Source organism: Pogona vitticeps, chromosome 10, assembly GCF_051106095.1.
Source record: "Pogona vitticeps strain Pit_001003342236 chromosome 10, PviZW2.1, whole genome shotgun sequence".
Classification (NCBI taxonomy): Eukaryota; Metazoa; Chordata; class Lepidosauria; order Squamata; family Agamidae; genus Pogona; species Pogona vitticeps.
Window position 1 is genome coordinate 15,813,174 of NC_135792.1, and position 23,666 is coordinate 15,836,839.

The 23,666-nt window shown below is 44.3% G+C and overlaps 1 protein-coding gene across 3 annotated transcripts in view; it reads left to right on the top strand.

The window, feature by feature from the left end:
• Positions 1 to 2,652: 2,652 nt before the first annotated feature.
• Positions 2,653 to 23,666, top strand: part of ELMO3 (engulfment and cell motility 3) — a 38,711-nt gene continuing 17,697 nt past the window's right edge. For 2 of the 3 annotated variants that reach the window (XM_078380386.1, XM_020810992.3), the window contains exons 1-11: positions 2,653 to 2,781; positions 4,737 to 4,840; positions 5,062 to 5,102; positions 11,392 to 11,464; positions 11,934 to 11,984; positions 14,640 to 14,809; positions 18,770 to 18,869; positions 19,544 to 19,695; positions 20,419 to 20,497; positions 22,621 to 22,671; positions 23,089 to 23,211. In XM_078380386.1, the coding sequence (XP_078236512.1) occupies positions 4,763 to 4,840; positions 5,062 to 5,102; positions 11,392 to 11,464; positions 11,934 to 11,984; positions 14,640 to 14,809; positions 18,770 to 18,869; positions 19,544 to 19,695; positions 20,419 to 20,497; positions 22,621 to 22,671; positions 23,089 to 23,211 (918 nt within the window). In that variant the 5' untranslated portion in view covers positions 2,653 to 2,781; positions 4,737 to 4,762. Of the gene's footprint in view, positions 2,782 to 4,736; positions 4,841 to 5,061; positions 5,103 to 11,391; positions 11,465 to 11,933; positions 11,985 to 14,639; positions 14,810 to 18,769; positions 18,870 to 19,543; positions 19,696 to 20,418; positions 20,498 to 22,620; positions 22,672 to 23,088; positions 23,212 to 23,666 lie in introns of those variants that run through there. The other variant, XM_072980392.2, reaches the window with a different exon arrangement.

The following is a 23,666-nucleotide window of genomic DNA, read 5'->3' on the forward strand; positions in this document are numbered from 1 at the left end:
TGTCTAGATCTGCTTTGCTATCTTGATAGTCAGATTGAATGAGAAAAAGATGGCTCTTCCTTACCAAATTGAAAGAAAAATACTGAAAAACTTAGAAGTCTAGGCTTAGAAGGTGCAACTATACCAATGGAAGTAGGATACTTCAAATTTTAAAATAAACCAAACCAACCAACCATGATTTGACAATGGAAAGCAAGGAAAACGTTTGTACTTAAGGTTACAAGGCCATATGTGGTGTTGAAAGCATAGGAGGATTAGCTCGACAAACCAGAAGCAGTCAAGAGTGGCACCATGAGAGCACCGCAACTAAGACTACCAGCAGATGCTGCCTGGGCCAGTGACATCACTGAAAATGGCACTACTTTGTCTTTAGCTCTTCATTTTGGCTCTGACTGCCTGTTTTTCATCTCTCTGTTCCAAGCCAAAGAGCAAGGAGAAGCAGAGCTACTAATGCTATGTGCTCTCTGTTCAGATGATTGTGTGGATTAGACTGAAATATCAGTCTGTGGTGGTGATACCAACCAGAAGGATGAGTTGTCCAGGGATGGGGAGTATGTCTTCACACAACAGTTTCGTTTTCAGAGCTTGTCTACATAGTTGGGGTTGTGTGGCCCAAATAGGGTGCCTAGGATGTACAGTATGCTATTTGGTGCAACCCTTGCATCCAAATAGGATACAGACTTCAAATCACCGTATCGGTCCACATTTTAAAAAAAGTGTATATTAGGTAAAAATCCAATCCAGAGCCTACCACAGCCTAATACAGATACCTCTTAGTCTGCAAACTAAAGAGATACATATATGGATTAAATGATGATATATTTCTGCAGGTAGACTTCTTTCCCTTGTCTTAAAAGTTCAATTAAGAAACTCACAGTGGTAGATTTGGATGCACGCAGTTTCTCAACCAGCCCTTTAAGACAAAGGAAAAGGGGGGGGGGAATAAAAAAACATGTTTTAGAACTGATGGAGAGATTTAAAAAATAATTTTACATGCAGAGGGGAGGATTAGCCAATATTGAAGTAGTTCTATTAAGCCACATCACGATAGTGCCAAATTAAGAAAAAGGGTGTTTTTTTTTTGTTTGATCCCAGCAATCACATATGCTGGAAATGGACCAAAAGGTACCCCCACTAAAAAGGTAGAAACCCTGATGGGGGCCAGAAAGGTGTGGGTAGGACATTCTGGGAACAGACTGGTTTGCTCCAGCAGAGATGTTGTTTGCCATCTGTAGGAATGAACCAGCCTGTCCCTGTAAGTAGAAGAAACAGCAGGCAAACTGCCCCTGTAGTCAAGCCTTCAGATCCCATCTCCCTGATCACTGGCCTGATAGATGGAGGCTGAAGTTAAGTTGTAGCCGGGTGCAGGGAGGAGACACCAGCCCTGCTGTCTGAAAAGGAACTCCCTCAGGTCCCTCCCATTCCCACCTCAGACCACCAAACATGCTTCCCATAGAAGCCAGACAATCAAGAATACAGTATATTATGTTGTTGTTTAGTTGTTAAGTCGTGTCCGACTCTTCGTGACCCCATGGACCAGAGCACGCCAGGCCTTCCTGTCTTCCACTGCCTCCCGGAGTTGGGTCAAATTCATGTTAGTAGCTTCAATGACACTGTCCAATCATCACGTCCTCTGTCGTCCCCTTCTCCTCTTGCCTTCACACTTTCCCAACATCAGGGTCTTTTCCAAGGAGTCCTCTCTTCTCATGAGATGGCCAAAGTCTTGGAGCCTCAGCTTCAGGATCTGTCCTTCCAGTGAACACTTGGGGTTGATTTCCTTCAGAACTGAATAGGTTTGATCTCCTCCTTGCAGTCCTTATAGTGCCCTTTTAATGCCTCCTGGAAATCTCTGATTAAACTCAAGAGTGAGAAATTAGCTTCACAATTTTTTGCTGTTTTTTGCTGACAGGAACAGGAGGGTGCAGATTTGTGTCTCGCTACACACCCCCTTTGAGGGCGAAGTTTGTGCAAGGAAGCAATTTAAGGGCACAGCGATCCAAACGTGTCCGATGCAATTCCCACCAGGAGGTCTCTAGCCCAAGCGACCGATGGCGAGGGATCAGGCGAGTCCCAATCCTATTGCCTTTGAAGGAACGGAAGCTCCCCACAGTTGTTTTACACCAGTATTTCCCAACCACGGTTTCCCTCAAGCTGGACTACATCCATCTTCGGCCAACACGGTCAATGGAGGATGATGGGAATTACAGTCCAGCAAGAACTGGGGACCCAACGTTGGGAACAATGTTATGCGCGCCTCTCCCCCCCCCCCCGCGCGCTGCGCAGCTTTCTTGTTTTGCGCGCCTTTCCGCCCCTGCGGCTGAGGGCGCCTCGGAGGCCCGCCTTGACGGGATCCCTCCAAGAACTTCCCTTCGGGCGCCTTCCCTCAGCAGGAGGAGGAGGAGGAGGTTTGGCGGGAAGTGGGCTGAGGGGGACGGACCACAAGCGCCTAGGCCTGAGGACTCGCTGCTGGGTTGTGGGAACGGCCCGGTCGCGGTCGCGCAACGACGTGGGCGGCAGGCGCCGGCTGGCTCCGAATTCCCGTTCCCTCCCCAAAAGGCGGGGACGGCCGCTGCCTTCTTCCTCCGTGCCCTTCCCGAGGTGGAGGGTGGAAAGTCGAGCCGCCGCCCCGGAACCAGCGAAGGTTTTGAGGAGGAGGAGGAGGAGGCAGCCGGGCTGGCGAGGTGGAGCCGCGCAGCGCGGAAGAGACGGGGCCAAGAAGGCGAGCCCTCCTCCTCCTCCTCGTTCTCTCCTCCGGCTCCATCAAGGGCACCCCTTGCAGAGGTGGGTGTGAGTGTGTCCTTGCGTGCCCAGTCGGTCCTGAGGGCTCCTTCCCTTCCCTTCCCTCCCCTTCCTTCCCGTGCGAGGGTGTGGGCTCGTCGCCTGTCGCGGAGCGTTTTCTCTCCGGTCACCATCAGGGGAGAGATGTGTCCTTTTCTGCCCTAAGAAGTTTCCGAGGAAAGACGTTACTCGAGAAGGGCCGGAATGCAGGATTCCAAAACTGTGCAGATAAAATAGTTCTGGTTTCACTTTCGAGGGTGCCCCTGGTATCATCAAAAACAAAACAAAAAGCAGAACCCCACCCTGGGGCTAAAAACGTTTCATCATCCTCTTTTCTATAAGGATATTTGGGACTCTCTGTCCTCACAACCGCACCGTGGGGTTGGCTAGGGTGAGCGAGCGTAGCCTATCTCTCCCTGTCCCCACATGCCAGGCTATGCAAAAAAGAGGAGAAAATGCGGAAATGGAAAATACTGATGGATTCCATTAGGATATGCAGCCTGATACTCTTTCTTACTCCAGAATTGGGCCCAGTTCAAAGCATAATCAAAGAATAAATCATAAGCTTTTGAAACCCCCCCCCCCTTTTTTGCCTACTGCCTATTCATTCAGTGAATTAAGATTCTTGGCAGAGTTTGAGGTGAGATTTGCAAAGGGATGTTTGGTTGCAAGGATTTATCACTCAAACTGCCTTGGTATGTTACATGTCAGGCCTTGATCATCCCCAGAAGCAAGCAAGCAAATCAATCAGTCAATTTTTTAATAGTATAGTGTACTATTTGCAATTAGATTATCAGTCAATAATTTTTAAATAGTATAGTGTACTATTTGCAATTAGATTATCCTGTTTCCCTGAAAATAAGCCCTAGTATGATTTTTCAGGATGCTCGTAATATAAGCCCTGCCCCCAAAATAAACCCTTGTTAAGTGAAACACAGCCCTCCACCACTGTGCAGCAACCAGAAGATGACATGACTGTATTTGAATAAATGTAGATTGTTGTCCATGAAAAAAATAAAACATCCCCTGAAAATAAGCCCTACTGCTTTTTTTGGAGCAAAAATTAATATAAGACCTTGTCTTATTTTTGGGGAAACACGGTAGTTATATCTGGAAGTAAAGATGTACTTCAAGCCACAACTGTTCCTCTTTATGTGTTAATGTAAATGCTTGACTCTTACCACTGTTTAATTTATGTATTGATTCTATTTTATTTGTATTATTAGTAGAATATAAATAACTAAAATTATATTTCTATCTTGCTGTTCTTCCAATTAGCTCAAGTTGGCATGTGTAGCTGTCCTCTTTCATGCTTTTTCTCTACAACAACCATGCAAGGAAGGTCAGGCTGAGAGACAGAATCTCTAGCCCAAGTTCCCCCATTGAATTTAATGATTCATTGGAAACTGGACTCTGGTTTGAGATTTAAATCACAATACTATATTAACATACAACATTTGTAGGCCCTCTGGCTACCTTGTCTCTTGTCTCCCTTGGGAAAGCAGTCTGAACTGCATTGGTTTCTACTGCCTTACAGGGATTGCCCAAAATGGAAACGCAGATGATTCCAAGCATACAGTGGTGTTGCTCCATCTTTCCTCTGTCTTCTTGTGTGCTGTACAGATGGGAGATTATGAGATTTGACAGAACCTAGAAAAGTTTATTTTGGGACTGTAGCTTTTTCTGGCCACACTGATTTGACGATTCTAGGTCTAATGATCTAAGAAGGTAACTTCTCAAAACTCTTGGTATAGACACAGTTGTGCAAGTGAATTGTACTGTAACTGCACAATGGTACGTTGCAAAACTGGGATCTCAGTGATTAAATAGGAGGATTGTTCTTAGAATGTATGCATGGGGTTTCTCCCTCTGGGTCCTTCCCATTCCCACTTTGTAGTGATGTTTAATTTAGTTTAGTATTACTGCGGTCCAATAGTCGTGTTCTTATTCTTTTCTAGGATCAGTTTTCAGGAGGGACACGAGCATGCCACCCTCCAAAGATGTTGTGAAAATTGCCATCCAGATGATGGGGGCCATCCCCCAGCTCATAGAACTCAATCAGGTTAGTACCTTGCATTCTTTTTTATTCTGTACTTTATGTTAGCGAAGGATTCCTGGCCTAGAACGTACACTAAGTATGCTCTGCAAAATGAGACATCTGCCAGACTTGATTATCTTCTGTTGGCTTACTTAGCGAGAGTGAAAACAGCTAATTTTGCTTCTTCAGATGCGAGGTCTGGTTTTCTGATGAAATTTCTACATGCTGTTTATTTTTAATTGCAGGCCAAACCATTGTCTGCTGTTGTGAAAGAGGTTTGTGATGTGTGAGTAACTGTTAATCTTCATCTTGAAGCTCAGAAAATAATTACTATTCTGTAGACTTTTCCCATAGAGAAAATAACGTCCTGTAAATATTTGCAGAGATCTAGTGTAATTTTCTAAACACATACAGTCTAAATGTATCTGTTTTTATTGGATGTAATGTCTTAACTTTGCTGTATTATTCCCAGGGTTGGATGGCACATCAAAACTCTGGGTCAGTGTTCAAAGGGGGGGGGGGAGTGTTGTTTTATGAGGGGTGCTGATAAGTATTGAGCCTTTCCCAGAAAAAACTGAGCTAGGAAGCTGTAACTGCCACAGTATTTTACATATTCCCCCCAGGAAGTCAGTGCACTTGCGACATCTGTCCTACAGCTTCTTAAGTCCCTGCATATGAAATTCTTCCAACTGCTGGTGTAACCACTCCTTTGCAGAATTAGTTGCCTCCAGAACACTCCCAAATTGTTGTCCCTTTAGGTGTTTTTTGAGTTTGGGGAACAGATAATAGTCAGAAGGAGCCAGATTGGGAGAATAGGGTGGATGGGGCATCACTTGAAAGCCTAAGGAGGTCAGTTTTGTCATTGTTTCATCTGCAAGGTGTGACGAGGTGTTGTCAGGCAACAGGATGACACCTTTGAAGAGCTTTCTTCGACGTTTTTCCTTGATGTTTTGCCTCATCTCCGTCAATAAAGCACAGTAATACTTTGCATTGATGGTTGAACCCTGTTGGAGGTAGTCCACCAGCAGAACTCCCTTCTTATCCCAAAAAACTGTTGCCGTTTGCTTCTGCATCAATCTTTGCACTCGGAACTTCTTTGGCCTGGGGGAACCACTGTGCCTCCATTCCTTAGATGGTTCGTTTGTCTCAGGATCATAACAGTAGATCCATGTCTCATCACCAGTTACCAGTTTGCCCAGGAAATCTGATTCATTTCTTGCAAAATGTTCCAAAACAGCCACCAATGACTCCACACGTTTCCTCTTTTGTTCGGTTGTCAAAAGTTTGGGGATCCACTTTGCTGCTAGCTTCCTCATTTCCATGTCATCATGGATAATGGCACCAGCTCTCTCACGTGATATTCTCAGATATATAGCAATACCCTTGGCTGATATTCAGTGGTCCTCCATGATCATGACATGGATGGCTTTTACATTTGCAGGCACAGAGACAGAAACAGGCCTTCCACTGGGTTTCTCACTTTCAAAACCAAAATGGCCAGTTTTAAAATTTACGACCCAACGTTTAACTGTTTCATATGAAGGCCACTGTCATCCATAATTTGTGACATTTCATCATGGATCTGCTTTGCACCTTTCCCTTGGAGAAACAGGAACTTGATTCTGGTCTTATGCTGTTCCACTTTTCTGGAGGTGCTGCCATGTTCACTTTGGACCTGAACGTGAAAGATAAGTTAAAATCATAGTTGATTTTTGCACCATTGAATACAGACAAATTAGCCAACACACCCTGCAATGTATAGCTTCCTAGCTCAATTTTTTCTGGGAAAGGCTCAGTACTTATCAGCACCCCCTTGTATACTGGGTACAGAATTCAGCTTTCTGTGATCAGAGTGCCCAGGGTCGTGTTTAATGTTTTCCTTTTTCAGTAAGCAAGTCTGTAGCTCCCATTCCTTAGTAAGTTGAAAATATATGTTTGCAGGTATCAAGATTTGTATTAGCTCAGTAACATCTTAGACCAATCAAATAGGCACAAAAATGTTTCCAAGGTTTTGAGAGCTCATCCTCTCATTAGACAAGATATTTAAAAAAGCACAGAGTGGGGATTTGAAAAGCATGTTTACTGTTTGGTAGATGTATATGTATATATTGCTGAAAAACACAATGTTAAAAGGAAAAGTTGAAGGCATTAGAGAAAGGAAGACAAATCTGAGATGGATTGATTTCATAAAGGAAACAACAGGCTTGAGTTTTCAAGAGCTGAACAGGGCTATTAATGACAGGACTTTTTAGAGGTCACTCATAGGGTCACTATTAGTCTAAGACAGGGGTTTCCAAAGTACGGTCCGCGGGCCACATCCAGCCCCTGCCTTTTTATCCAGCCCAGTCTAGGATATTTCCCACCCTGCCCCTGCCTCCCCACCTTCTCTAACAGTGCCTGGCAACAAGATTGATCTCTCGCTCGTCCCCTGCCCTAACGCATGCACACACTCTCTCTCAGCCTATCTGCTGCAGGGAAACAATGAAGCTCCCACCCTTCCCCAGACTTCTGTCTTGTGGCCCTCATACTGAAACGTTTGGGGACCCCTGGTCTAAGGTGACATGAACCAACATGGCTTGCCACATTAACATGTACAGTGGTTCCTCGCATAGCGATGTTAATCGGTGCGGCAAAAATCGCCGCTAACCGAAAACATCACTATGCGATTTTAAAAACCCCTTTGAAACGCATAGAAACCCCTTCAATGCGTTCCAATGGGGTAAAAACTTACCTTTAAGCAAAAATCCTCCATACGGCAGCCATTTTCACTGCCCGGTAAGCGAGGAATCCGTCCCAAAAAAGAACGGGCAGCCATTTTTTCCCCCGGCGGCCATTTTCGCTATGCAAAAATCAGTAAGCGAAACAGCTTACCGATCATCACAAAGCGATTTTTCCCATTCAAAACATTGTTATGCGATTGCTTTTGCGATCGCAAAAACCTAATCGCTATGTGATTTTGTCGTTAAACGGGGTGCTTGTTAAGCGAGGCACCACTGTACTTTAGGCCACAACTCCAGGTGATGAGGTGGAGGGACTTGTAAAGGCCAAAATGTCATGCAAGCAAGATGTTGTACAGTATGAACATCTTCATCTGGCTTGAACCTGGAGGGATGTAGAAGCAATGTTTGTGGTAAAGAAGACTGTTATTCACCAAGTACAGTGCTCTGCAGAACCCTCCAAGGGTGCTGAGTTCTTCTTGTGGGTGTGCATAGAGAGGTCTTGCACTTGTTGTCTCTGGATCTTCTTGGTAAGAACCTAGGCTATTACTGTGTACTATAGTCTAGGTACCTTGTTGTGGCGATCCCCTCTGAAGCCCCTAACCCCTCAGGCCTTCACAAGGTTCTCGCCCTTCTTCTTTCTTCGCTGCCACCAGGTATTGCCGCTTCAATACCATTTAATCAGGGAGACAAGTGTGCTTTTAAAACTTACATGATTTATTAAATCGGGGAAATTGACATATGATTAATATTCAATAAGCAAATCACAGGTTGCTAATCACTTGTATTTGAATCAGTTCTACTTTAACTCTAAACTTCTACTAACACTCTGTTCCATTAAGAGTTCTTACAGATCTCTAACTCACTCTAAGTTCACTTTTAAGTTTCACACTGTCTCTCACTCACAGAATCTCTCCCAGGCCCCATACACCAGCCTTTATATCCAGCCCCCTCCCCCCTTGGCTCCACCTTCTCTCCTCTCATTGGCTCCTACTCCACTGTTCAGCTGTGACGGACAGGTGAGGGCAGGGCTGTTCGCTACACTTCTCCTTCACCAGTGTATACTGTATTTGGGTTTCCTGGACAAGATATTGGCCTGCCAGTTCCAGCAGTGGGGGATGTAGTTCACCTTAAATGTAGACTGCATGAAGCACAAGGACTACCTCCTCTGTGGCTGGTTACTAGATGGGGGATCCTTGGCTCAGCAATACTGCAAGTGAGAAGGATCTTGGAGTCAATGTAGATTGCAAGCTGAGTATGAGCCAGGAGTGTGATGTGGCTACAAAAAAGGCAAATGCTATTTTATCCTGCCTTAACAAATCTCGCCAAGTACTAGTTTATTTCTGTTTGGCACTGGTTAGGCCTCATCTTGAGTGCAGTGTCCAGTTCTGGACACCTTAAGAAGGATAACAGCAAATAAGAACAAGTTCAGAGAAGGGCAACAAGGATGATCAGCGGGGCTGGAAACCAAGCCTTGTGAGGGAAGACTGAAAGAACTGGGCATGCTTTTGTGGTAAAAGCGTTCCTTAGAACTACCTTTACACGAGACAGAGAGGGATTCAGAATGATCAGTCCCTATTGCCAGCAAAATCGGGTCCTGTAATTTTGCTCTAGGCGACTTCTCACTCCTTCACCCAAGTCTGTCTCGATTTTAAATAAACAATCTGGAAGGTCTGCTCTTCCTCTTTTATTACTTTAGGACCCTCATTTGGTAGTGTAATGTGGCCAGATCAAAACATTCTTAGTTCTAAAATATCCAATTTACTACAGTAGCTTGGTCTAAACAAGGAGACAGCTTACAGACAATTTGTCTTTTTATATTTTATTACAAAAGATATCATTTCAACAAGCTTATTTTAACGTTATATCAGTATTTCCAAAATAACCCCCAGCCTTAGCCATCAGTCATTTCCTCTATAAAGTGAAAACAATAAAAAGTCTAGCTATATCTTAAATAAGTATTCTTACGCAATCTCAGAATAAAGTCCTGTCGGCTGCATTTCTCTCGGCGTCGTCTCTCTCCCTTCCATCTCTTCTCCGTCCTTCTCCTCCTGCTATCTCACTTCGCCCATCTTCCTTAAATTAAGAAGTTATGTCCTTGTCCATCGGAGTTGAGATAAGATAAGGGTCAGCTTGCTCTTCTTAACTTTTTTTTTCTTTAGCCGGAGAAGAACTGACCTTGTACATTTACTCTCTAATTAGCACCTGGACACAAGCAGATTTCTAGCTTTTTCGTTGCAGCTCTGAAATAAATCCTATGAAATACAACTCTATTCTATTTTCATAATCAAATTCATGACAGCTTTAGCCTTGAGAAAAGAAGACTGAGGGGTGATATGATAGCACTTTTCAAATTCAGTGGTACCTCGCAGCACAATTACCTCGCAAAACGACAAATCCGCATGATGACGAGGTTTTACGACCGCCATTGCGCTTCACAAAACAGTGTTTCCTATGGGCGATTTTTGCTATACAACGTTTCGGTCCGTGCTTCGCAGGACGGTCCCCCCTCCCCCGGGACCGATGCTTTGCAAGACGGCGATTTTTACAGCTGATTGGCGGCTCCGCAAAATGGCTTCCCTATGGGCGATCTTCGCAGAACGGGTGTTTTCGGGACCGATGCTTCGCAAGACAGCGATTTTTACAGCTGATCGCGCTTCGCAAAATGGCTTCCCTATGGGCGATTTTCGCAAAACCACAACTATTTTCCCCGTTGGAATGCATTAAACGGATTTCAGTGCATTCCAATGGGGAAACACTTTTCGCAAGACAGTGTTTTCATAAAACAGCTATTTCAGTGGAATGGATTATCATCGTCTTGCGGGGCACCACTGTACTTGCAAGGCTGCCATACAGAGGAGGGGTAGGATCTGTACTGAGTCATCCCAGAATGCAGGACACACAACAATGGGCTCAAGTTACAGGAAGCCAGATTTCGGTTGACTATCAGGAAAAACCTCCTAACTGTTAGAGCCATACGACAGCGGAAGCAGTTACCTCAAGAGGTGTTGAGCACTCCAACGCTGGAGGCCTTCAAGAGAAATTTAGACAACCACCTGACAGATATCCTTTGATTTATATTTCTGCCCTCAGCAGGGGGTTGGACTCACTGGCCTTATAGGCTCCTTCCAACTTCATGATTCTGTGATTCCACGACCTTGTGTGCTTTCTGGAAGCATTACAAGTTGTGGTGGTTTGTGTGAGAAACCTGAAATTCTGGGTGTGCAGTACAGCTGCTGCCAAACTTTGAAGGCCACGTTAGTGGCTAGGAGTGTCTTAGTCCAGAGGGTATAATTACACTTAGCTGGGGTCAGTTTTCAGGAGAGCTGTGCACAGGATACGAAAAGGACCACCCCTTTGGAGGTACCAAAAGGTGCAAGGTTGCAGGTGATACAGGTTCACCTGAATATAAATAACTCCCATCAGCTGTCAAAAGGTTTGCTGGGCCACCTTGTCCCACTGGAATGACTTGGAGCAGGTTTGTCAGGCTGCTGTGAAGCCAGTGAAAACTGAGATGGGGTAACAGTGGTAGATTGCAACCCCTCTCAAAACATTGGACATCCTGTACACTTTGGGTTGTTTGCCAGGAGACCGTTGCTTTCCTATTGGGAGAGTTCATTTCAGTTCCATTTGGGGATATGAGGTTGCTGTAGTTCTGGTTTTGGTACATTATCCTGATCTTCATTCTCTAAAGAATTCTTGGCCATCCAGAGCATGACAAAAAGTTTTTTGAGTGTTTGATCTCCTTATGGGGGTGTGGGAGCATTTTTTGGAGGTGGCCATATTGCTTGCTTCAGGTTTTGTTGGCTTCTTTGCTTCTTGTCATAGCAGAACTCTGATTGGTGGTTTCTAATATAGGTGGAACCTGAATAATTCAGAGCGCTATGCTCTACAATATGTGGACGGCCATCAAGCATATATCACAGAATCGGTGAGTGCATTTGAAAAATTATCTGGAGCAGCCTTGTATTTAAGCATTAGCCTGGCTGGCATAAGCAGTCGAGGACTGCCTACAGGTAAGTGAGTTGACAGTGGAGGGAGGGTGTGTTCCATCCCTTCACTCTACCTAATGTATAAATCCATCTTACCACTAATGGACACTCTCTACAGCTTTTAGCTTGTTTATAAGCTAGAAACGTTGTTGTTTTTATGCAAGGTTGATCTAGAAGCTCTTTTAGTGGTTTGTTTATTAATTGCTTTTTAATAAGTTAATTTCTCCAATGAGCTTCTGCTGACATACATCCCCCCCCATTCCCACAAAATTTCCGTGATGTGTTCCGTGGCTCATTGAGAACTCCCATTTCCTCGGCCTACACTAAGCTACCTTGCCTCTTAGCCTGATCTTGTGCACAGTGCCAGATGTTGGGTTTTGATTGCATTTTCCTGTCTTGTTTTGCTAGAATCGTGGAGAGATTAAAAATGGGAGCATCCTGCAACTAACAACTGCTCCGGTAGGTTCTAACATCATCTTGTAAGATGTGAGTTTGTGTAATTGTCTTTCAGAAGCAGTTAAGCTGGGTCAGCTTGAGGGACCTATTCTGTTTTTGTTTGTTTACTGGGAGAGTAAAATCTGCCAATTAGAGGCAGACTCAAAATGATGATTTAAAAAAGGGTAGAGTCAATTATCTACTATTGGTTGTCTTGGGATATATACAGTTTCATAGATGAGAATTCAGAGTCCAGGAAATTTTCTTGCAGTACTCTTAAAACTGGCAAGCAAAGCTGGAACAAAGACATGCTAAAAAGAGTCGAATAGTACTCCCTGTTTCTCATACTCTCTGAGGTTAAGAATTAAGTAGTTTGTACAAGATTAGCCATGGCAGAAATTTATTGTTAGTGATGGACTGCAAATCAGTCATAGATCTATCAATGGATGCTCATCTGTCTCCTGTCCAACCATGATCCACACTGGAATCACATCTTGTGGCCATGAATTTTGCATGTAGATCACACAGTATAGAATGAAACCCTCTATGCTGAAAATACTGGGAATCACTCATTAACCGGGAATCTTGGTATAAAGGGAGAGTTTATTTATTTATTTCAAAATATCTTAGCCCACCTTTCTCGTTAAAAGGATACAAGGCGGCTTTCATCAGTAAAAGGCAATATGAAAGCTAACAATGGTGTGCATACAAATACTAAAAAGGATCAAACAGACACCATACAAAAAAACAACGCCAAAACACATTCAAAGCATTAAGATACAACAATTAATTAAAAAGCCCCACATAGGCAGCCAATCAGTCAAGGAAAGCTTGCCTGAAAAGTAAGGTGTTCACCTGCTTGCAGAATGATAGAGATGGGGCCAGTTTGGCCTCCTGTGGGAGGGAGTTCCAGTGTCTGGGAGCAACCACAGAGAAGGCCGTCTTCCCTGTACCCACCAAACCCACCTGGGAAGGTGACAGGACCGAGAGAAAGGCCTTTCCTGATGCTCTTAACACTCAAGCAGGCTCGTAAAGGGAGATGCAGTCCTTGGGATAGCTTGGGACCAAGCCCTTTTGTGCTTTATAGGTTAGAATCAACAAATTCAACCTGGAAATGGATTGGCAGCCAGTGGAGCTGCTGTAAAATGGGGGTTATGTGATTCCTGTAACCAGCCCCAGTCAACAATCTGACTACTACGTTTTAGACCCGCTGAAGTTTCTGGACACTTTCCATAGGCAGCCACATAGATAACATTACATTCATCTGGCCAGGATGTAACTAAGGCATATTCCACCATGGCCAGATTAGATCTTTCCAGAAATGGGCACAGCTGGCACCCTAGTTTTACAGTGGTGCCTTGCTTGACGAGGATAATTCGTTCCGTTCAAATCGCTGTTAAGTGAAATCCTCGTCAAGCGAAATGAAAAAGCCCATTGAAATGCATTGAAAATCGGTTCAGTGCGTTCCAATGGGCGAAATACCTCAGCGTCCAGCGAAGATCCTCCATAGGGCAGCCATTTTTGGTGCCTGTAAAGCGAGGAATCCATCCTAAAACACAGCGGGGAGCCATTTTAAACAGCAGGCGGCCATTTTGAAGACCCGATGATCAGCTGTAAAGATCGTCATTAAGCGAAAAATCGGTTCCCGGAGCAGGGAACCGATCATTGTGAAGCAATTTTTGTGTATTAAAACATTATTTTGCGATCGCAAAAGCGATCGCAAAAACATCATCAAGTGATTTCCTCGTCTAACGAGGTAATTGTCAAGTGAGGCACCACTGTATTTGTGCAAAAGCTCTCCTGGCCACTGCTGAAACCTGGGCATCCAGGCTCAGAGATATGCCTAATTTCTGTAAGCTTGTATAGAGTATCTCCTCTTCATTTTAATTGTTGTTGTTTTTTCCTTAGCCTTTCCTCAAAGTACTCCATATCTTTTGACCATTTGGACAGTCCTTTTCTTTCACTGTTTGCAACTCTTGAAGGGAGGGTGAAAAGGGCAAAAGTCACCCTCTCCCCAGTTTCCTCCGCCTCCTGGTTAAGGGACTATTGGGGGCAGGGGAGTGGCTTTAACAAACACTCAGCAATGCATTTGGAAGCTGATTGCCCAGATGCAAGGACAACGATCACATTAAATAAACTACAGTATCTGAATGATGGTTATGTTGATAGGTTTTCCAGATGTCTGGTTGATACTATTTGGTCACACTTTGCATTGTAGCCCCTAACTGCCTGTGCTACATCTTGCCTCAGTATTAGAGCCACTCCATTTCTTCTCAATTTGTTATTTCCAGAGTAAAATACTTTGTAGTTGTCTGACTGAAAATGTCCAATTCCAGTCCGTTTTAGTTCATTGATACCAAGGACTGCAATCTTTAAACGTTCCATTTCTCTGCCAGCATCACCTTCAGCTGCTGCCCTCCAGAGGTTTCTCTGCCTCCATCCCCATTGCAGCTATTCCTTCTGTTCTGCTGATATGGCCATTCCTCCTGAAGAGGGCGGATGCCTCTTAGTCTGGTGCCTCAGCTGCAAACATGCCACCTTGAGGGACCTTGCTCAGAGTCCAGGCTTGTAATGCAGTCTGACTTCTTCATAGCATTGCTCTTGGCTTCCCTGACACACTGAGCCATGTTAAGGTGTGCAGAACAGTAAAGATTTCTCTTTCAAATTCCTTTTTGGCAGGATCAGGAGGCTGCAAAGCTTCACGGTGGGATTCAAAGCAACAACTTGGATGTGAAGTCTGATTCTCTGAAAAAGCTGGCAAGCCTCTCCCATGATGTAGCCTTTGCTCAGGAGTTCATTAGCCGGAATGGTCTCAGTCATCTCTTCCTCATTGTGGAAGAAGATAACAAGTGAGTATCTGGGGCCTTTCCCTTTGTGAGCAGCATCCAGGCAGGCCACACTCTGTGGCTGGTCTCCCTATTTTCTTACCTCTTTTAAGAATCTCTTCTCCAATATGCTTTCCTAACAGGCTAAACTTTTCTGATCGTACAGAGGAACCTCTGGGATAGTGTTGGGGAAAGGACAGCAAAAGTGGCCTTTTGTCATAGAGTCAAGGAGAGTTCCTGCCAAACTGCGTACTCCCAACCAGATGTGGGGCAACACTGGAGCTTTTGATGCAGGGGTTTCCATCATGTTTTCTTAGGTTGCACTTTCGTGGAAAGGGGGAAGGCCATGAAGGGAGAGGTCCTTGGTTTAAGTATTCTGTCCTCTCCTCCCGAGCATTAAACTGTTTGGCATAAGCAGTCAAGGATCACATCCAGGTGAGTGAGCTGGCAGAGGAGCTTGAGTTCCAAGTTCCGGCATCACAGGTTTGAGGGTCTCCTCTGGTAGCGCCACTGGCCTCAGCCTCTATATCCAGATCACTTCGGGATTCTGAGACCAAGGCATAACTCTTCCCAGATGGCATATAACTACAGGTCACTTCAGCAGTAGCCAAGTGAAGGGCAATCATGGTTCGCATTGGAGATGGGCACTCACTGCGGTTCAGCACGGTTTGCCCGACTGGGCCCACGGGTGTTGCGCAGGCATCCTGGATTCCACACTCCGCCTCCTCCTGCAGGCGCCCCATCAGAAGCAGTGCCAGAGGCTTCCCTGCCCTGCCTCCTCCTCTCACTGGGCGCCTTCAGGAGGAGGCAGGGTGCGGAATCTGGGGTGCCAGCACAACTCCTGTGGGCCCAATCCAGCAAATTCTGCTGAACTGCTGTAAATCCCCATCTCTAGTTCTCACCAATCTGTGTTGTAAATGATGCCTCCATATCCTACCCCTTCTATTTTCCAGGAGGTGATGGGACCCCAGTGGCCATGATCTTAGTTTTTTTTGATGTTGAGCTTTGGACCATTTTTGCGCTCTCCTCTTTCACCCTCATTAAGATGTTCTTTAATTCCTCTTCTCTTTCTAGCCTCAGAGTGGTATCATCTGCATATCTGAGGTTGTTGATATTTCTTCCGGCAATGTTAATTCCGGCTTGGGATTCCTCCAGTCCTGCCTTTCTCATGATGTATTCTGCATATAAGTTAAATAAGCAGGGAGACAATATACAGCCTTGTAATATTCCTTTACCAACCAGTTGTTTCATATCCAGTTCTAACTGTTGCCTCCTGTCCCACATATAGATTTCTCAGGAGATAGATAAAGGTGATCAGGCACTCCCGTTTCTTTAAGAACTTGCCATAGTTTGTTGTGGTCCACACAGTCAAAGGCTTTTGCGTAGTCAATGAAGCAGAAGTAGATATTTTTCTGGAACTCTCTGGCTTTCTCCATAATCCAGCGCATGTTAGCAATTTGGTCTCTAGTTCCTCTGCCCCTTCGAAATCCAACTTCTACTTCTGGAAGTTCTTGGTCCACATACTGCTGAAGCCTACCTTGCAGGATTTTAAGCATAACCTTGCTAGCGTGTGAAAGGAGTGCAATTGTATGGTAGTTGGAGCATTTTTTGGCACTGCTCTTCTTTGGGATTGGGATGTACAGTAGACTGATCTTTTCCAATCCTCTGGCCACTGCTGAGTTTTCCAAACTCGTTGGCATATTGAATGTAGCACCTTAACAGCGTCATCTTTCAAGATTTTAAATAGTTCCACTGGAATGCCATCATCCTCACTGGCCTTGTTGTTAGCCAAACTTTCTAAGGCCCACTTGACTTCACTCTCCAGGATGTCTGGCTCAAGGTCAGCAACTACATTGTCTGGGTTGTCCGGGATATCCAAATCTTTCTGATATAATTCCTCTGTGTATTCTTGCCACCTCTTCTTGATGTCTTCTGCTTCTGTTAGGTCCCTCCCATTTTTGTCCTTTATCATGTTCATCTTTGCACAAAATGTTCCTCTAATATCTCCAATTTTCCTGAACAGATCTCTGGTTTTTCCATTTCTGTTTCTTTGCACTGTTCATTTAAGAAGGCCCTCTTGTCGCTCCTTGCTATTCTTTGGAAGTCTGCATTCAATTTTCTGTAATTTTCCCTATCTCTCTTGCATTTTGTTTCCCTTCTCCTCTCTGCTATTTGTAAGGCCTCGTTGGACAGCCACTTTGCTTTCTTGCATTTCCCTTTCTTTGGTATGGTTTTTGTTGCTGCCTCCTGTAGAATTCTACGAACCTCCATCCATAGTTCTTCACTTCCACTGTGCATTCATAAGGAATTTGGTTTAGATTATACCTGCCTAGCCCAGTGGTTTTTCCTCCTTTCTTCAGTTTAAGTTTGAGTTGTGCTATAAGAAGTTGATGGTCAGAGCCACAATCAGCTCTAGGTCTTGTTTTTGGTGACTGTATAGAGCTTCTCCATGTTTGGCTTCAGAGAATATAATCACTCTGATTTCGGTATTGCCTGTCGCCTCTTGTGTTGTTGGAAAAGAGTGTTTGTGATGACCAGCTGGTTCTCTTGACAAAACTCTATTAGCCTTTGCCCTGCTTCGTTTTGAACTCCAAGGCCAAACTTCCCTGTTGTTCCTTTTATCTCTTGACTCCCTACTTTAGCATTCCAGTCCCCTATAATGAGAAGAGCATCTTTCTTTGGTGTCAGTTCTAGAAGGTGTTGTAAGTCTTCATAGAATTGGTCAATTTCAGCCTCTTCAGCATCGGTGTTTGGTGCATAAACTTGGGTTACTGTGATGTTGAAAGGTGTGCCTTGGATTCGTATTGACATCATTCTATCATTTTTGAGATTGTAACCCAGTGCAGCTTTTCCCACTCTTTTGTTGACTTTGAGGGCTACTCCATTTCTTCTACAGGATTCTTGCCCACAATAGTAGATATGATAATCGTCAGAATTGAATTTGCCCATTCCTGTTCATTTTATTTGACTGAAGCTCAGGATGTCAATGTTTATTCTTGCCATCTCCTGTCTGACCACATCCAGCTTACCAAGGTTCATAGATCTTACATTCCAGATTCCTATGCAGTATTTTTCTTTGCAGCATCAGACTTTCCTTTCACTTCCAGGCACGTCCACAGCTGAGCGTCCTTTCGGCTTTGGCCCAACCACTTCATTAGCTCTGGAGCTACTTGTACTTGTCCTCCGCTCTTCCTCAGTAACATGTTGGACGCCTTCCGACCTGAGGGGCCCATCTTCCAGCGTCATATCTTTTAGCCTTTTGTTTCTGACCATGGGGCGTTCTTGGCAAAGATACTGGAGTGGCATTGCCAGTTCCTACTCCAGGTGGATTGCGTTTAGTCGGAATTTTCCACTATGACCTGTTCGTCTTGGGTGTCCCTGCACAGCACAGCTTCTCTTAGTTACTCAAGCCCCTTTGCCAGGACAAGGCAGCAATCCATGAAGGGGCAGCAGAGATACATATTGTAATTCTGCCTCATTCCTTGTTGAATGTGATTTATCCTTCCCATCCCATGTGTTAACCTTTCAATGACTCTGCAAAGTGGCTTAGGTTGGGAGAGGCGAGCTATAATAATCAGTAAAAGGATTCAGTATTTTTAACTGGCTGGAATAAATCATGTAACCCAGTTGCTTAAATCTTAAATAAATGCTACACTTCTCTCTATTACTTTCCAATAGCCAAATTCAAGATTTCTGGTGGCAAAAGTGGAGCAGAATTATTGCTTGTGCTTTGTGAACTTTTTTTTTGTTCTTTTCTGGGAAATCAAGTTTATGTAGAAGCCACCTTCTCTTCACTCGTCTCCCTCCCTCTGCCTCTTTCCCCTCTTCTTCTACGTCTTCCTTTCTCTTTCCCTCTCTCTTTGTAGGTGTCTCTAATGCATCACATTCCTGTGAAATCTGAGTGTCTGTGTTCCAGTTCCACTTTGGTCCTGAAGGGTGGCGTTTCTGGGGCTCTCTTACCCTGTTTGCTGTCTGTTGCTCCAGTATAGGGGAGATTCTAGCATATGCTCTGAAGGCCTTTGTGGAGCTGATGGAGCACGATTTTGTTTCCTGGGAGACTCTCAGTCCAGCTTTTATCAAAAAGGTAAGAACCACCTTGGAACTAGGTGCTGAACTGATCATCTCGTCTTTGTATCCCTTGCTAGGAAGTTGGCCGAGGGAAAGGAATAGCATGTTATATTAATTTGCAACACTGGAAGGTTTTGCAGGGATCTATAGCTCTAGTGTCCAGGCTGGCAAGGCTTTACATGTGGAAATGCGCAGATTGCCTATTGTTTCTTTCAAGAGTAATTATCAACAGTTCTGATTATAAATCAAACAACTTTCCGTCATGATAAGACAACCAAGTAAGATTTTTGAAGTCACAATGATTAATGGAAGTAATCAAGCCTTTTCTTTTGAAAAGCAATTAAATCCTGCTATAGTGAACTCATTCTAAGTTTTAAGATGCTATTATAGGCGTTGGATTCATGGAAATTTCAATGTGTGAGAAAAGAAGGGGGCTCACATAAGGGGGAACATGCACATCCCTCTTATGGGAAGATGTTTGAGCTGTTTCCATTCCTAGAAAGTTCTTGAAGAGATGAGAGTTGTTCCCTGTTCTTTGTTAACTGTCTTCTGCCATATACAATTGCACATTCCTCAACCAGCGTTCCTGATTCCGTGTGAGAAGCAAGACTAGTTAAAAGAAATAAATAGGGCTGTACCTTTGGACCTTCACAAATGCAGGATTCTGTAAAATCCTGTCTTTGGTTTCAGATCATCAATTATGTCAATATCACCCCGATGGATGCCTCCATCCAACAGATTTCACTGGCGATTCTGGAAAACATGGTACCAACCAGCCGTTCTTTCTTTGAGCTGGTCAAGCATCAAGTGACTCTGGAGCGTCTGATCAGTCTTCTGCAAGTGTAAGCATGGTACAGCTTTACTGCTTTCATCACTTCTTTTCTGCTGTACAGCAGTGTATGTCAGAAAGGGGTCAAACAAAATACCCAGGAACAGTCAGTATTTTGCAGTATTTTAAAACAACTGGATGTACTTTACAGTACTTTAAAACAGTTTAATAATTTAAACAGACGCAAAGGAAACTGAACGTGGTCTCATTCGTAAGTTTCCAAAGGTTCAAATAAGAGACTAGGTTTTAACTTGGCACTGAAATAAGGGCAAGTTTGATGCCAGTCAGGCCTCTAAGGGGAGGGTGTTCTCATGCTTATGCCTTTGAATATGGGGTTTGTGATTGAGTGTTAACACTCACAGGACAAATGTAGGAGCAGGTGATTTCTTTATTAGACCACTAAAAATCTAAGAGATACAGTATATCTGTGCTACACTTTCATAGTAGGTTGAACCTGTGAAATCCTAGGATTTGTAGTTGGTTGAGGTACTGAGAATTCTGTGCTGGGCCACGTTCATGAACTACAACTGAGAATTCTTAAGTGTCTCGCCTAACCACAGATCTCAGAATTCTTTAGGGTGGAGGCACACCAGTTAAAATGGTGTCAGACTGCGATAGCTGTGTAGTGTAATCACACTCTGAGAGACATTGGTGAGAGGCATAGGGGATTGTGGTGAGATCCTGACACATCTGGATATTAATCCTCTAATTTTCTCTCTCTCTCTCTCTCTTCTAGAATGAACCAGCAGCTACAGCTAAAAGCCATGGCTCTTCTTATTGCTCTGCTCCTCAATGCCAGTGAGTTGGAGAGGAGGGTAAGTGAGGCCCCATCATTCACTTGACCGTTGCCTGCAGAGATGAGGCTAGAATACTTAAGCCATCTATCTTGGTGTAAGAACACCAGGGTCAACATTTTACAAGACATGGTGACACCAATCTTACCTTTGAGGAGCTTGGAAGAATTACTTTTAAAAATGTGATTATCCCAGTGTCCCCCAGGGATCTGGTGGTTGGCTGGAAGCTCTACACTGCACTATATTGCCACAGCCTGTGAAAGTTACAGGCTGGCTCTGGAAATTGTGTTCCAAAAAGAAAAGTTGCCCAAACTGTAGTCATTGGCAGTGGCGATGGATAATGTGTACTTTTCTGTGTTTCTGTGTGAAAGAAGGGAGAAGTTCCTGTATTTCCCCTCGAATAGAATAGGTACACTGACTTCCCGTTGTGCTTCTACTGTACATACTGGATCATTGGTGTAGAACAGGAATTAGGCTATGAGGGAGGAAGCTGGCAATATCTGAGATCCTGTAGCCTGTTTAAGGCAAGAATGGGGAATGTGTGATCCTCTGCTTTTGCCATTAGTGCTAACCAGCACAGCAAATGGTAAGGGACATTGGAAGTTGCTGTCCAGCAGTGTCTAGAGGGTTGTACATTCTGCATTTCAGGTTGTCAGGTATAAGGTCAGCTATTGTATGCAGGGATGTGGTGGCGCTGCGGGTTAAACCACAGAAGCCTCTGTACTGCAAGGTCATAAGACCAGCCGTTGTAAAATTGAATCCACACAACGTAGTGAGCTCCCGTCGCTTGTCCCAGCTCCTGCCAACCTAGCATTTTGAAAGCATGCAAATGCGAGTAGATAAATAGGTACCACCTTGGTGGGAAGGTAAAACGGCATTCCCTAGTCACGCTGGCCATGTGGCAATGGAAACTGTCTTTGGACAAGTGCTGGCTCTACGGCTTGAAAACGGGATGAGCACCGCCCCCTAGAGTCGGACACGACTGGACTAAATGTCAAGGGGAACCTTTACCTTTATTGTATGCACGGCCAGTCCTGGACTTTGCAATGAAAAGCAGAAGAACAGCGGTGGTCAACAGCCAAAGACTGAGGAGGACTCTCAGTGGCAGTTTGCCCGTTATCCCCGATAGACATAGGGGATAACCGATATTGATGGGCACCGACCCAAGGGACAGAGTTGGACTTCCTGGGTGCAAGATCAGCATGCAGCTGTGAGGTCCTTAATGAGGAAACTTTGCTCTATCAATGGACTAGACTGTAAAGGAAGAACTCTTGAGAGGAAAAGACCTAACAGTAAGAGGCTGATAAAAAGAAGTGGCATGATTTGTGTAATAGACATTTAAAGCCACAGAGACAAAAAGCGAGGCAAACCATTTCAGCTGTATTTTCCCCATGTCTTACAGATTTTAAGAACTTTATTTACACAGCAGAGTTAGCATCTACTTCTTGATTCTAAATTAAGATATTATTTTAATATTTTATTTTACCAAATAAGTCTGGGGAAAATATGCAGACCATCACAGAGTGTGGCTGTGCTCTTTGTAAGACAGAGAAAGTGGGCTTTGGCTGCTCAAGTGCCTCTGGTAAGAGCTGGGCGACCTCATTGGGTGACCTCAGAGCAGGGCCACTTTCTTTTTCATCACAAGAAAACGGAAGGCAGGAGAATCTTTGGTGGCTTGTCCAAAGGTTGGAGAAAAAATTAAGAGCAAATTTAAACTGGTTGAACTTAGTTTTCAGTGAAACCATTGGATCTTAATATGATTCATAATTTATTTTCCCCACTGACTTCAGTGCATCTGAAGCAGAGCTTGAAAATTACCATTTTGGCCTACAATTGGTCAAGGGATTCTTGGCTTTGTAGTTCAAAAAAGCAACTTCACAATTTCTGGACTTAAGTCCAGAAAAAGTACACTGGATCCAGCTGTAATATTAAATAAATAAGAATGCCAAATAGTTTTTTGATGTCAAGGACTGATGTTGATAAAAAAATCAAGCCAAACCAAACTTTACCAATAGGTAGCATTTAGAAGAGTAGTGTTTATACAGAATTGCTGGGAAAAGACCACACGTCCAGGATAGGTTTTCAAAAATGATGTGTTATAAATGGTGTGCTGAAGTTATCTCACTGCCTCTTTTCCATTTCAGGACATGATGGGCTATCTGGGGGAGAAGAACCTCAGGCAATTTATCCACAAGGTGGGCTTGCAGGCAGCCTCAGGGTGTTTCCTTGGCTTCTGTTTCCCTTTGCGCTGGACTTCCCTGCTCCTTCATTGCTGAGCTCCTAGCCTGATGTCTTGAGTGAGCCATGTCGCTCCTTTGCGTCGTCCTTCCAGCTTTGCCCATTGCTTCTGTGCTCTGCTCTCTTTCTCTCCCTCACAGACAGCGGCCTGCTCCTTTCTCCTTGGCAAACAGATGCTTTGCCAGAAGCAGAAATGTTGAAGGTTCACTTCAGGGAGGTGGGAGAGCGGGGACTGGGGACTGGCTGAGACAAGTTACTTTTTGGGATGACACGTCCCAGAATCTACCAGGGAAAAGAGCCACTGGAATTTATTGTCCAAAAAGGTAACTTGTCCAAATGCCACATCAGCTGTGCCTCTTTGGTGCTTTCTGTAGAATATCATCCATGCCTCGGAACCAATTGGGGATGAAATGGCTCACTATCTGTACGTGCTGCAGTCTCTCACGTTGAACCTGTTGGAACGCCGGATGAGGACCCCGATGGACCCCTATTCACAGGTTTGTTTTTTCCGTTCCCAACCCTTGCCTATTTCTGTCATTCCCACTCCCTTCTTTTTTCCCATCCTGTAGGTTTATACTGAAGGGAAATTAGAAACACTGAATAAAAACAAAGTGATTGGAAAAGGGTTTGTTTTATTTTAGTTTAACCTCATGTTTCAAAGATTTTTTAAAGTATTGATGGGGGAACTCCAGGGCTGGAAAGGTCTCTTATGAACCGTCAAGTTCAGCCCCTATCAAAGAGTCCCAGCAGGTCTTTGGCTACGGAGCCAGAGGGTGGGAGACCGAGAGACCTAAAGCACTATGGATCTGCTTCAGTATGTCAGCTGGCAAGTGGGACGAGACCATCTTGTCCTTCCAGTAGCAAACTGTCTGGGGGTAAGTCCTGCTTTGTAAAAAGAAGAAGAAAAAGTCATCAGAAGTTATTTAACTGAAAAAAAAATACTGCCTTATCA